Here is a 15,013-nt window from a genome sequence, read left to right as displayed (position 1 = left end):
GTGTGACTTGTGTTTTCTTACTGTAAGAAGCAGAGACCCTCTAGGCCTAGAGCCTTGACTCTCCCCCTCCCCCTTCAGGAAAGTACCCAAGGAGTAAGGGTGGCAGTCTGACCCCAGCACGCCCTCGTCTTCCCCTAGGCCCTGTTAACCGGTGAAGCAGGGGGGACTACATATTCATGGCAGATATCTTAAAAACCCCACTGCCTCTAATCCCCTGATCAGAGGGTTGCAGGTGGGGCCCTTCACTTATAAACTTTCCATGTTCGCAGACAACCTCCTATTCACAGTGACTGACCCGGGTCCCTCCCTTCAGACCTTGTTGCAGGAGATGCAGGCTTTTAGCAAAGTCTCTGGCTTCAACGTAAATGAGAACAAGTCAGAACTCTTAAATATCCCTATGCTACCTGAATGCTTTGAGGCGATAAGACCTACCTTACCATTTCGGGCAGCCAAAGACTGGGTAAAATATCTGGGGGTGAAGATTGGACCATAGGGTCCTGATCTCTTCTGACTGAACTATGATCCCCTCTTTCTTGCTGTCCAAAAAGACCTAGACCGCTGGGACCGAGAGGACTTTTCATGGTTTGGGAGGATAGCTATAGTTAAAATGAATATTCTACCCCGCCTCTATTATTTTTTTCAGCCCTTACCAGTGCAAGTCCCCGAAGCCCTCTTATCGCTGTGGCAACGAAAGCTATTCAGGTTCATCTGGAAGTGCAGGCCCCCCCAGGGTAGCTCACTTAACTCTGTATCAGGATAAGACTAAGGGGGGCCTCCAGGTGCCAAATCTGGCATGGTACTTTGGCACCTCGCAGCTTAGCGTGCTTATTCAGTGGCATTCCCGGGGGGTCTTAAAACCTTGGGTCAGAATAATTTCCTCAGGCGCTGGGGGCCCACCTCTACATATTAGAGCCTGGCAAAGAGGGAAGTTGGACAATACAGGTTTATCCCCTTACTCTCGACTGGTTTGAAATGTGTGGGGTAAATGGCGCTCCCAGCCAACTGGTGCTAAAAGTGCCTTCTACCTAACATCCTTTTTTGTTTGATACTTCCTTCCCTCCAGGCGTGGATCCAGGGATGATACAACGCTGGCATGAGAGAGATTTATACAAGTGGGAGCAATTATGGGATGGTCAGAAATGGATCCCTTTCACTGCTTTACAACACACCTATCCTTTATCTAGTAAGGATGTATTCGCATAAAACCAGATCCTCCATTTCTTTTCCACAGCACAAACAGGAACGGAACTAGAGTGGGGTAAATTCCTCTTTGAAAACTATTGCTCCCATGCAGATAAGATTGCTAAACCCATCTCCAAAATCATGGCTCTCATTAAGGGGGCACCACGGGGAAAAATGTCCTTCCAAATAGCTTGGGAACGAGACATTGGAGAGCAATTTGAGGATAGTGATTAGGAACAATTCTTTACCACTACCGGCAGAATTTCTGCCTCCTCGGCGATAAAACCCCCCCCAGTTATAAAGTACTGTATAGATGGTACTTTACTCCCATGCGCTTGAACAGGATACAAGGGGGCGGTACCAACCTTTGCTGGAAAGGGTGTGGGGGCCATAGGAACCTACTTTCATCAGTGGTGGGAATGTCCGAGCATTGCGCACTTATGGGAAGCAGTTCTTGACTTTAATCACTTAGTTATTCGTCTTAGGGTCCCTAGGGGACCCTAGAATCTGCTTACTTAATATATTCCCTGATCAGGGTCCATCCCCCCCCCCCCTCAACACTGGGCTCAACAAGTAATTTCCTCTGCCAGATGCGAAATAGCTTTTTGGTGGCGTAGACCGGAAGTCCCCTCCATTAGCGCTGTACAGTCTAGATTGGACAGGGTATATTATATGAGTAAACGCACAGCCCTTCGTAATGATAAATTAGCATCTCATGAAACGATTTGGATGCCCTACTCACACTGGAAATCGGGATAACTCTATACTTTTGGCAGTAACCCTACTCATTTGAAGAGAGTATTCTCAGTTCTGAGCCAATGGCCACTACTTTCCCCTCAGAATCCTTCTTGCTTTGTATTTGGTGTTTCCTTTTTGCTTTTTATTTGGGGCATTCTTGTAGCATTCCATCACTTTTGTCATTCTCCAACCCTTATGCGCTCTCTAGGACTAAGTGGGAATTTGCCCCGGTTATGTTGTGTTATGCTTTGTATGCAACTGTTACACTCACCGCGACGGTTCTGGGTCGGCGTCCCCCTGCTCTGCGGCTCCTCCGCCTCCCCTCCGCTGGCTTTCCACCTCCAGCCTGTGGCAGCCTGTCTTCCGGCACAGCACTCCCCACTCTCCTTGCTGCCGAGGCCTCTCTGTTCTCGCCGGCATGAGGAACGCCGCCGGCTGCTGGCCCTACACGGGCTGTCGCTACGTACGTGCCCAAAGCCGGGATTTAAAGGGCCACTGGTGGGAAAACCCCCACGGGCTCCAACGGTTGACGTCACCAACCAGGCCTATATAGGCCCATCGAATCGGAGCCCTGACGACTTGGCAACGAGTCTCTCTCCTGCGGTATCCTTGTGGGTTTGTAGCATTGTTCCAGAGCGCTCCCCTGCCTTCCAGTACCTGTTCCTGCCATCCAGTACCTGTTCCTGCCTTCCTGCCTTCCTGTTCTTGTTACCCTTCGGATGGAGCTCCCTGGCTTTAACTCTTGGATCGGACATCACCTCGCCTGCTTGCCGCCTGCCCTCGACCTTTGGACTGGCCATCACCTCATTTGCTTGCTGCCTGCCTTGGACCTCTGAATTGGACCTTGTCCTGCCTTCCGGCGTCTCCTCAGGGGCCCCTCCTAAGACCAGCTGGCCCCGGTACCCAAGGGCTCAACCTGTGGGGAACGAGGGCTGGTAGTGGCGAAGCTCCAGCTGGCCCCTTCTCGCCTCCTGGATTTGGTGACCCATAGGGGCCAGCCCTTGTGGGTAGCGTCAACACCAACCTAGGCCAAGGGTCCACAACCGCCACCAAGGCACCAACAGCAACATCTCAAGATCTTTATTTACTCCCTATAATCTTTATTGTAATCATAGTTACACGATGCACTTTGCAGAATAACCGAAGAGGGGGGTGGGGGTGGGGGAGGGGGGTAAGGGGAGGTATACATTGATTAAAAACTCACACAGAATTTGATACTTTGACTTTTATAATCATTAGTTTTATTGTCACATAGCTAGCTGATGTTACTTCACTTTGCTACAGTTGGGCAATTATTGTAGCCTGAAATATTGTATTATTTCTATGTTGAACAATAAAAGTTAAATTATAAAAAAAAACCCACTGGCTAGAGGTTCCCCAATAGGCTTGGGAATCACTGCTCTAAATGGCCTAACGAGGCCACACGATCACACACCATGACAACTTCATCCTATACTTTTTATTCAGAGTGTGGCCGTATTATTATTCCGGCTCTTGTGTACCGAGGATTAAATAAGGTGTCACTTCCCAGAGTGGTTCAGACTGTACCCTACAGGGCAATCCATTACTTTGTGTTCATGCAGTGCACAACTGATTTACTACTATTCTCTCACCTAAATAAAAAAAATTAATAACATTGAAATGAACTAGCAAATGAAGTGGTAAAGAAAGGATGCTCTGGCTGTAAATCAGATAACCCTGAAAGGCCTTTGATTTACCACAACTGTACCACTTCATTTCATTGTGGATTGCTTTCAGACTCCGGCTGTTAAGACACCTGAAACCTCTTCTAGAGCCTCCTGAATTTCGCACGGCGCTTCAATCTCCGTTATTTTCTGGCCTTGACTACTGTAATACTCTTTTCACTGGTCTCTCCACATATGTAACTCATCCATTACAGATAATTCAAAACTCTGCCGCCCATTTGTTAACAAATACACTTCTTCATGATCATATCACTCCAGTATTTCAAGCCCTTCATTGGCTCCCTATCAGGTTCAATAAAAATCAGCTACTACCATTCACACGCTACTTAACTCTGTTTCCTAACCTTGGATTACCGCATCATTGAAGCTGTACATGCTCTGCTGCCCCTTGAAGTCTTCAAATCAAGGATGTTCTCTCCTTAAGATTGGTTCCGTGAGCAAACATTTTGGGCATCTCCCCGCCAAGCCCCGCAGGGTAATGTGGAGCGTTCACTTAGATTGGGACCTAGGAGGAGGAAAGACTGAGGCAGTCCTGTGTGGCCCATCCCTCTGGGCCGAAGACTGATCCCTTCACTAGTAAATATTTTACCTCACTTGCCGCTGATCCAGGCTAGCAAAAGGAGCAGGAAAGCGGCAGAGTCTCAAGCCACACCCTTTACCACTCCTTTACCACTTAGGGTCTGCTTGCCATTTTGAACCACACAGCACCTAAGGTAGTTCAAAGTACTAGCTGGGCCCTGGGTGGCAGAGGAGGATGAAGTGGCCTGAAGCAATGATGCTTTCCTACTCCTGCTGGCCAGGACCCACTGATGATGAGAGAGGGTATGGCTGGGCGGGGGATCAGCTGGGGCATGTGAAGAGGCTCTGGGAGGATGAGAGGTTTGGCTATTAGGGAGAGGAAGAGCTAGAGGTTGAGAGAGGAGGGAGGGGGTAGAATATCTGTGCCTGAGAGGGATTGGGGGTAGGTGATGAGATAGGTTATGTACAGAATGTCTTCTGGAATTTTGTGCTAAACATTTTTTGAAACAAGTCACCTGTGCAAAGAAAAAAAAAAAAAGCTGCATGCTTCACTTTTGCATATCTAATTTTTACAAGGTTAAAATAGTTCAGTTACACATGATGCTGTAAGAGGCTGAATGTTAGCGTTTGTATTTCTTTGAGCAGTTTTCTATAGTTTTATCTCACCAGAGACAAAAGTGAAGTACCTTTCACTTACCTGAGTGAAGTAAAGATTCATCAGGGTCAGTGTGAAAAACTGGAGACACACCGGGCAGCAGTAAAGAAGCCAGAAGGCAAAGGGGCCGAGGGAATTTGCTGCCACAAAGTTCCTGAAGTAAAAGGAGAAGAGCACGGCCCGGAGAGAAGCCCAGAGCAGGCACAGGAACAGAAAGACCGTCTGGTAGCTGAACCTCTTGTGCTTGTGGTGCAGGACCAGCCAAAGCTGGACGTAAACGAAGAGGAACAGCAGTAAATAGAAGACGGTGTACACGGCGGTCAAGCCCAGCGTCACGTAAGGAGGCACAGCCGGAGTCAGGGTGGGAGGCAGGGAGTCATTTTTGGATGGGTCCCACTGAAGGGCTGCCATGCCGAAGGCCAGAGTAGCGTTCAGGGCTCCCTCATGAAGTTTTTGTCATTTTGTTGCTGGCTCCGTGCATCTCACTGGGCACGAGAAAATGAAAGAAAACAAGCTGCACTTCCTCCTTTGGCAGCTCAGTGACGGCAAACAACACATGATCGCAACTCAAAAATAATTCATCAGGGTCAGCGAGCTTTGTCTGCGGTTGGGAGGAAACCTCTGTGAAAAAAAAAAAATGTTGCTGGTGTGGAAAACCCTGCAAATTTTCTCCCCATCTGGGAAAAAAAAAGATCTGTATTTTCAGTCGATCTCTTTACTAAAAGAATCTATTGTTCAGATTTGAGCTGAATTCAGTGACGGATTAAGTAAGGTTTCAGCCGCCCCCAGGCACTATTTGTGTCCCCTCCCCGGTGGATCTCCATCATCAGGGAGCCAATGCTGTCATTTGCGCCCTTCCCCAACTTCCCTTAACAATACTTAAAGAACATCACGAGCATACAAACACAAAAGGGGAATTCAGGAGGGCACCACTTCTAGTGTTTGGGGGGGGGGGGGGGGGAGATTGCTTCATGGAGCAATTGGTTCAGGAACCAACAAGAGAGGGAGCTATTTTAGATTTAATTCTTAGTGGAATGCAAGATTTGGTGAGAGAAGTAACTGTGGTGGGGCCACTTGGCAACAGTGATCATAACATGATCAGATTTAAACTAATAACTGGAAGGGGGACAATAAGTAAATCTGCAGCTCTAACACTAAATTTTAAAAAGGGAAACTTTGATAAAATGAGAAAAATAGTTAGAAAAAACTGAAAGGTGCAGCTGCAAAGGTTAAAAGTGTTCAACAGGCATGGACATTGTTTAAAAATACAATCCTAGAGGTGCAGTCCATATGTATTCCGCACATTAAGAAAGGTGGACGGAAGGAAAAACGATTACCGTCATGGTTAAAAGGTGAGGTGAAAGAGGCTATTTTAGCCAAAAAAAATCCTTCAAAAACTGGAAGAAGGATCCATCTGAAGAAAATAGGATAAAACATAAGCATTGTCAAGCTAAGTGCAAAAGATTGATAAGACAGGCGGAGAGAATTTGAAATGAAATTGGCCATAGAGGCAAAAACTCATAATAAAAACTTTTTAAAATATATCCAAAGCAAGAAACCTGTGAGGGAGTCGGTTGGACCATTAGATGATAGAGGGGTTAAAGGGGCTCTTAGGGAAGATAAGGCCATTGCAGAAAGACTAAATTAATTCTTTGCCTCCGTGTTTACAAATGAGGATGTTGGGGAGATACCAGTTCCGGAGTTGGTTTTCAGGGGTGATGAGTCAGACGAACTGAACGAAATCACTGTGAACCTGGAAGATGTAGTAGGCCAGATTGACAAACTAAAGAGTAGCAAATCACCTGGACCGGATGGTATGCATCCTAGGGTCCTGAAGGAACTCAAAAATGAAATTTCTGATCTATTAGTTAAAATTTGTAACCTATCATTAAAATCATCCATTGTACCTGAAGACTGGAGGGTGGCCAATGTAACCCCAATATTTAAAAAAGGCTCCAGGGGTGATCCAGGTAACTATAGACCAGTGAGCCTGACTTCAGTGCCGGGAAAAATAGTGGAAACTATTCTCAAGAACAAAATTGTAAAGCATATAGAAAGACATGATTTAATGGAACATAGTCAACATGGATTTACCAAAGGGAAGTCTTGCCTAACAAATCTGCTTCATTTTTTTGAAGGGGTTAATAAACATGTGGATAAAGGTGAACCGGTAGATGTAGTGTATTTGGATTTTCAGAAGGCGTTTGACAAAGTCCCTCATGAGAGGCTTCTATGAAAACTAAAAAGTCATGGGATAGGAGGCGATGTCCTTTCGTGGATTACAAGCTGGTTAAAAGACAGGAAACAGAGAGTAGGATTAAATGGTCAATTTTCTCAGTGGAAAAGGGTAAACAGTGGAGTGCCTCAGGGATCTGTACTTGGACCGGTGCTTTTCAATATATATATAAATGATCTGGAAAGGAATACGACGAGTGAGGTTATCAAATTTGCAGATGATACAAAATTATTCAGAGTAGTTAAATCACAAGCAGACTGTGATACATTGCAGGAGGACCTTGCAAGACTTGAAGATTGGGCATCCAAATGGCAGATGAAATTTAATGTGGACAAGTGCAAGGTGTTGCATATAGGGAAAAATAACCGTTGCTGTAGTTACACGATGCTAGGTTCCATATTAGGAGCTACCACCCAGGAAAAAGATCTAGGCATCATAGTGGCTAATACTTTAAAATCGTCAGCTCAGTGTGCTGCAGCAGTCAAAAAAGCAAATAGAATGTTAGGAATTATTAGGAAGGGAATGGTTAATAGAACGGAAAATGTCATAATGCCTCTATATCGCTCCATGGTGAGACCACACCTTGAATACTGTGTACAATTCTGGTCGCCGCATCTCAAAAAAGATATAGTTGCGATGGAGAAGGTACAGAGAAGGGCAACCAAAATGATAAAGGGGATGGAACAACTTCCCTATGAGGAAAGGCTGAAGAGATTAGGGCTGTTCAGCTTGGAGAAGAGACGGCTGAGGGGGGATATGATAGAGGTCTTTAAGATCATGAGAGGTCTTGAACGAGTAGATGTGACTCGGTTATTTTCACTTTCGAATAATAGAAGGACTAGGGGGCATTCCATGAAGTTAGCAAGCAGCACATTTAAGACTAATCAGAGAAAATTCTTTTTCACTCAACGTACAATAAAGCTCTGGAATTTGTTGCCAGAGGATGTGGTTAGTGCAGTTAGTGTAGCTGGGTTCAAAAAAGGTTTGGATAAGTTCTTGGAGGAGAAGTCCATTAATGGCTATTAATCAAGTTTACTTAGGGAATAGCCACTGCTGTTAATTGCATCAGTAGCATGGGATCTTCTTAGTGTTTGGGTAATTGCCAGGTTCTTGTGGCCTGGTTTTGGCCTTTGTTGGAAACAGGATGCTGGGCTTGATGGACCCTTGGTCTGACCCAGCATGGCAATTTCTTATGTTCTTATGTTCTTAAAGAAAAATATTTTTATGTGAATTTGTCAATTTCTTCCTGGGCCTTCACATGCCATTGAGGCCTCATTAAATCACAGTGCCCACCCTTTCATATAGAGGGGATGTACTGATATATATGGGGCTGTGCAGACACATAGAATGTCTGCTGGGCGGCAATGGGAAGGGGGCCATATTGATGCTGAATGCTATGCAGGGAAATGAGGTCTGTGTTTGGCCAGCTGCTGGAGGAGAAAAACAGTGGCAAGGCCTAAAGTTTATGGGTGGTGAGATTGGGGCTGGTGCTAGCTTTTTGGCTGCCGTGTGCAATTATTGTGCTGCTCCCCCCTGTCCCCCCGCTTTCGTTAAATCACTGTCTCAGGGACCACCAAAAAAGGCCCACCTACTTCCAGCCACCGAAACTTTAAAAACCTGTCACCTCTCCCACCACCCTCCAGGTCTTCACCCCCTCCCCTGGAACCCATGGCCAGTGCAAGAATATTAGGTGCCCTAAGCAAACCTTATACTCTTGGGACTGCTCCCCCTTCACACACACAGTTAAGAATTATGCATTTATAACAGATTTTACATGAAACAGAATATTCAAAATACAGTATTCTGAGGTAAAATATCAAAACATGTATATTATATTTACATGTACTACTATGTTATCATCCAGAAAAGCCTGAAAAAAGACACTTGAAACTGATATGGCATTAGGGTTATTGTAATGCATGATAGGTGTGGGCATCTTCAGAAAGCCATGAGTAAATTACAATTAAAATATAACAAATGTACCACACCGAAACAGCACTAACTTCCAGCACTAAAAAAGTATCAAGTTTTCCTATGAAAAGGCAACACCACAAATATTGCACCAGGCCCTAAAAGACCAATACACCTTCTATTAGGTAAACAGAACAAACCAAGCTGCTCTAGATTCCTCCATGCTAATTTCCTTGGTCACATATGCAGAACTCAGCCAGACCCTCACCAAATACAGAAAAATAGAAACCATAAAGTATAATAGAAACATGCAGACAAAAACTGAACTGGAAACCACAACAAGTTATACTCTGTATGCAGTACAACAATGGAAAAACAGAACCATCATCAATCCTTAGCCATTAAACAATAAAATCAAGAAATATAATAAATACATATATCATAATATCATAAACATATTAATAAAAGAATATTTCAAATCAGCTGCTGAATGGAAGATCTTGTTGCGATCCCGGGTCGGACCCAGGACCGCCACTCGCCCTCAAGTCGGGATCGGGCCGCCTCCAACACGGTCGGGCCTGCACAGGCCTCAGACGGGGCGCTCCTGCTCCGGAGGAGAAGCCGGCGTCCTCCCGCGGCTGGCCACGCCCCCTAGCCACGCACGCGCGCGCTAGGGCTCCAGATTTAAAGGGGCCAGCGCGGGAAAACTCTAACCTGCCTGCGGATGACGTCAGACGCTGCAGGGCTATTTAAGCTCTGCAGCTGGAGCCTTCCCTTGCCTTGCAACGAGGTTCCTCAGGTTTCCTGACTGCTAGTTGCTGCGTTCCTTGGATTGCTCTTCGTCTTCGACCTGGCTTGACTCCTGACTTGTCCTTTGTCTCATCCCTTGGTTCTGGTATCTACTTTTGACTTCTGGTTCTGACCCGGCTCCATCCACGACTCCGTCTCTTGTCTCATCCCCTGGCTTGGCTGCTCCTCTGACTCCTGGCTTTCGACTCGGCTTCATCCCTGGACCCCTTCTTTGACCTTCGTTGTTCCTTGGTTCCTGGTGTTCGCCGGCCGCGAAGATTCGCCTAAGTCCCAGCGGCCGGGCCCCTACGGGCTCCTCTTGGGGGGGCTCCGGCTTCCATGGTGAATCTCCAAAAGTCCCAGCGGCCAGACTCCTACGGGCTCCTCTCGGGGGAGTACCAGTCTCCAGGGTGAAGACTCTTCTGTCTCCAGGGCCCGACGTTGTCCGTCCTCCTTCCTGCTGCTGAGTCCTTGGTCGCATAGGACTCCACCTCGTTCCAGTGCCCAAGCCTTCCCCAAGTCTGCCGAGCCGCCTCCCGGTTGGGATGCTTGCTGTGGTCCTCCACAGCGCTCCATCCCCTGTTCCGACTGGCCCAAGGGTCCACACCCGTAACAGGTTGCAAGGCCATGGACCCGGCGGATCTCGCAGGTCTGAAAGCCGTCCCGGGCATTGCCCAGAGGCTACAGCAGCAACAGAATTGCCTCGACACCCTGATGACGACAGTACAAAGATTAGCGGACCGTGTCGAGGGGGCACCTGCCGCCAGTCCTTCGGCTCCAACACCTGGGCCCGATTCCGGACCGCCCGTTCCTGTACAGATGCCTGCTCCTTCGCAGTATTCCGGGGATGCAAAGTCATGTCGAGGTTTCCTCAACCAGTGCTATATTCGCTTCAACCTGCTGGCCGCTCAGTTTTCCACCGACCATGTCAAGACGAGTTACATTATTTCCCTTTTGGATGGGAAGCCCTTGGCTTGGGCCTCGTCTCTCTGGGAACGCCAGGATCCTCGTTTGGCCAATCTGGTTCAGTTTGTCAAGTCTTTCCGAAGAGTCTTCGACGAGCCATCCCGTGCTTCCACGGCTGCGTCTGAGCTACTTCAGCTACGGCAGGGGAACCGCCCCTTGGAGGAGTATGCCGTGGAATTTCAGACCCTTGCCACTGAATTGGGTTGAAGAGCCGATAGTCTGCACGGTATATTCCTGGAAGGGCTCTCTCCATGACTCCAAGATGAATTGGTGGCCCAAGATCTTCCGGACGATCTCAACGAACTTATTGATTTGGCTGGCCGGGTGGACCGTCGCATTCAGCGTCGTTTTCGGGAAAGGAGATCCACGCAGGGACATACCGGCCCCAGGACCACACCTCCTCGTATCGGGCCGCCTCCTCCTGCTCCGCCTAACTCTCAGGGCGAAGAACCCATGCAGTTGGGTCGAGGTCCTATTTCCCAAGAGGAGCGGAGACAGCGTCGCTCCCAGGGCCTGTGTCTCTACTGTGGCGGTAAGGGGCACTTCCTGGTCCGTTGCACCGAGTGCCCGGGAAACGCCCGAACCTAGAGTCTAGCGGGGAGTTGATTCTAGGCAATACCACTTCTAACTCCCCATGTACCGTTCTGGTAACACTGCGCCTCCTGGGGGGAGGTTTCGACACCTTAGCCCTGCTTGACTCCGGGGCCGGGGGGAATTTTATCCTCCGAGACCTAGTACAGCAACTTCAACTTCAGAGCCAGCCCCAGGATCCACCCATACGAGTATCCTCTATTCAAGGGACCCCACTCCCGGGGACAATCTCCACCCGGACTCGCCCTCTTACGCTCCAGGTCGGTGTTCTCCATACTGAGGAGATCTCATTCCTCATCCTAGAGAAATCCATTCATCCTGTCATCCTAGGCCTGCCTTGACTGAGGAAACACTCATCTGTGATAAATTGGGACTCCCTCCAGATCACATCCTGGGGCCCCACCTGCTTCCGTCAGTGTCTCCCTGCTCATCCTCAACCCACGCTTCCACTCTTAGCGGCCCCTCTAGCAGTGCCTCCGCAGTAACATGCCTTCCGAGATGTCTTCTCCAAGGAGAAAGCCGAATTACTCCCTGAACATCGGCCCTTTGACTGCGCGATCAATCTGCTTCCGGGCACCACGCCACCCCGCGGATGAGTATACCCACTGTCCCTTCCAGAGACCCAGGCCATGTCCGCGTATATCAAGGAAAACCTGGAGCGAGGGTTCATCAGGCCTTCGAATTCACTAGCCGGGGCCGAGTTCTTCTTTGTGGGGAAGAAGGATGGGTCTCTTCGACCCTGTATCGATTACCGGGGCCTGAATCGCATTACACGACGTGATTGCTACCCACTTCCTTTGATTCCCGAACTTCTGGACCGCCTTCAAGGAGCCAAAGTATTTACAAAGCTGGACCTCAGAGGGGCTTATAATCTGGTAAGAATCCGTCCTGGGGACGAGTGGAAGACCACCTTCAACACGAGAGACGGTCATTATGAGTACCTCATCATGCCATTCGGTCTCTGTAATGCCCCAGCTGTGTTCCAGAACCTCATGAATGAGGTACTCCGAGACATGCTGCATACCTCGGTGATAGTCTACCTTGACGATGTGCTGATATACTCTCGGGACCTTGAGTCACACCGTCAACACGTTCGTCGAGTACTCCAGAAACTGAGGGAGAATCAGCTTTATGCCAAATTGGAAAAATGCCAATTTGAACAAGAATCACTACCCTTCCTAGGGTACATTGTCTCCTCCACAGGTTTCCATATGGACCCCGAGAAGGTCGCTGCCATCAAGAACTGGCTGCAACCGGTGGGAGTTAAGGCGCTACAATGCTTCCTGGGTTTCGCCAATTTCTACCACCAATTTATCCCGCACTATTCCAGTCTGGTAGCCCCGTTAACGGCCCTTACCAGGAAGGGTGCCGACGCCAGGAGATGGACGCCTGCCGCCGTACAGGCCTTCCAGGATCTCAAGAAGGCATTCCTACATGATACCTGCCTCCGACACCCGGATCCTCAGGGCCAATTCATTGTGGAGGTCGACGCCTCCGACGTGGCGGTCGGAGCCGTTCTTACCCAACTTTCTAAGAATGGTAAATCCCTGCCATGCTCATATTTCCCACGTAAGTTTTCTCCCGCAGAAAGGAATTACAGCATTGGGGTCAAAGAATTACTAGCCATCAAATTAGCTTTCGAGGAGTGGCGTCAATGGCTGGAGGGGGCCCAGCACCCAATAATCGTCTACACGGACCACAAAAATCTGGAATACCTGTGTCGCGCCCAGTGTCTCAATCCCCGGCAGGCGCGCTGGTCCCTCTTCTTCAGCCGGTTCAATTTCTCTCTCTCTACAGGCCGGCAGCTAAGAATGTCAGGGCGGATGCCCTCTCCCGCACCACAGAAACTGACGATACTGTCGAACCTCCCCAATACATCCTGGACCCAGCCAAAGTTCTCGTGGCCGCATCCGAAGTGGTACCCGCGGGTAAGACTGTGGTTCCCGCTCGCTCAAGGAAAAAGGTATTAGCATGGGCCCACGATTCACTGACAGCCAGACATCCGGGGATGGCCCGGACTCTAGAACTCTTGACGGAATTCTATTGGTGGCCACGGGTCAAAGAGGATGTTCGTCTCTACGTCCAGTCATGCCCTACATGTGCCCGACAGAAACCTCTGCAGGCCGACCCTGGGGCCTCCTTCAACCACTTCCCATCCCTACGGAGCCTTGGCCCCACGTATCCACGGATTTTATTGTAGAGTTACCTCCCTCGGAGGGAAAGACCGTGATCTGGGTCACGGTCGACTGGTTCTCAGAAATGGCACACTTCGTGCCTCTCGCGAAACTACCTACAGCCCCTGAGCTGGCCGAACTATTTACCCAGCATATCTTCCGACTACATGGGTTGCCATTGCACATTACTTCTGACAGGGGTCCTCAATTTACAGCAAAGTACTGGAGGGCTCTTTGTAAAAAATTTGGGGTACAACTGGATTTGACCACCGCTTTTCATCCCCAGAGCAATGGCCAAGTCGAACGCACCAACCAAACTCAGAAGGCCTTCCTCCGAGCCTTTGTTGGAGACCTGCAAGATAACTGGGTCGCCCTCTTACCCTGGGCAGAGTTCTCCTAAAATCGCCACAAACACTCCGCCACTCTACAGTCTCCGTTCCAAATGGTCTATGGGAAGATTCCCAAGCCTCCCTTGCCTTTTCCGTTAACAGTTTCATCCCCGGCAGCGCAACTAACTGCCCGCCAACTACATCACCTCTGGCAATCCACCCAGGAGAAACTTCGTTGGACGTCAGCCCAGTTTAAGGAGTATGCAGATAGGACCCGACGACCCACTCCAGTTTTCTTACCCGGGTCTAAGGTATGGTTGAGTACCAAAACTATTCAGCTGCGCACCCCTTCCATGAGGTTGGCACCCCGCTATATCGGCCCCTTCATTGTGGCCGAACGCATTGGGGCAGTGTCCTACAGGTTACGCTTGCCCTCCACTCTTAAAATACATGATGTCTTCCACGTCTCCCTGCTCAAGCCAGTGGTTCTTTCCCGATTCCAGACTCGGCCCCCGGAACCTACTGTCACCTCCTCTGACCAAGGGAACACGTATACTATGAAAGAGGTCTTGGACGTTCGTTTCCACCGCCATCATTGGGAATATCTTCTCTCCTGGGAGGGCTATGGTCCCGAAGAAAATTCCTGGGAGCCTTCCTCGCATATCCTGGACAAGGGCCTCCTCCGCCAGTTCCATTTGGATCACCCAGACAAGCCAAAACCCCCGGGGAGGGGGCGTAGGAGGAGGGGTCCTGTTGCAATCCCGGGTCGGCCCCGGGACTGCCACTCGCCCTCAAGCCGGGATCGGGCCACCTCCAACACCGTCGGGCCTGCACAGGCCTCCGACGCGGCGCTCCCGCTCCGGAGGAGAAGCCGGCGTCCTCCCGCAGCTGGCCCCGCCCCTTAGCCGCGTGCGCACGCGCTAGGGCTCCAGATTTAAAGGGGCCAGCGCGGGAAAACTCTAACCTGCCTGCTGATGACGTCAGACACTGCAGGGCTATTTAAGCTCTGCAGCTGGAGCTTTCCCTTGCCTTGCAACGAGGTTCCTCAGGTTTCCTGACTGCTAGTTGCTGCGTTCCTTGGATTGCTCTTCGTCTTCGACCTGGCTTGACTCCTGACTCGTCCTTCGTCTCATCCCTTGGTTCTGGTATCTACTTTTGACTTCTGGTTCTGACCCGGCTCCGTCCACGACTCCATCTCTTGTCTCATCCCCTGGCTT

At 49.3% G+C, this 15,013-nt stretch overlaps 1 protein-coding gene across 4 annotated transcripts in view; it reads right to left on the bottom strand.

Moving 5' to 3' along the window:
• Nucleotides 1–5,515, bottom strand: part of GPR137B (G protein-coupled receptor 137B) — a 101,775-nt gene extending 96,260 nt beyond the window's left edge. The window contains exon 1 of one of the 4 annotated variants that reach the window (XM_029594106.1): nt 4,843–5,515. In XM_029594106.1, the coding sequence (XP_029449966.1) occupies nt 4,843–5,211 (369 nt within the window). In that variant the 5' untranslated portion in view covers nt 5,212–5,515. The remainder of the gene's footprint in view (nt 1–4,842) is intronic. The other 3 variants (XM_029594107.1, XM_029594104.1, XM_029594105.1) reach the window with 3 other exon arrangements.
• Nucleotides 5,516–15,013: the final 9,498 nt, after the last annotated feature.

Source organism: Rhinatrema bivittatum, chromosome 3 (assembly GCF_901001135.1).
Source record: "Rhinatrema bivittatum chromosome 3, aRhiBiv1.1, whole genome shotgun sequence".
NCBI lineage: Eukaryota > Metazoa > Chordata > Amphibia > Gymnophiona > Rhinatrematidae > Rhinatrema > Rhinatrema bivittatum.
The sequence above is the reverse complement of the archived record's forward strand: the minus strand, read 5'-3'. Positions and strand labels throughout refer to the sequence as shown.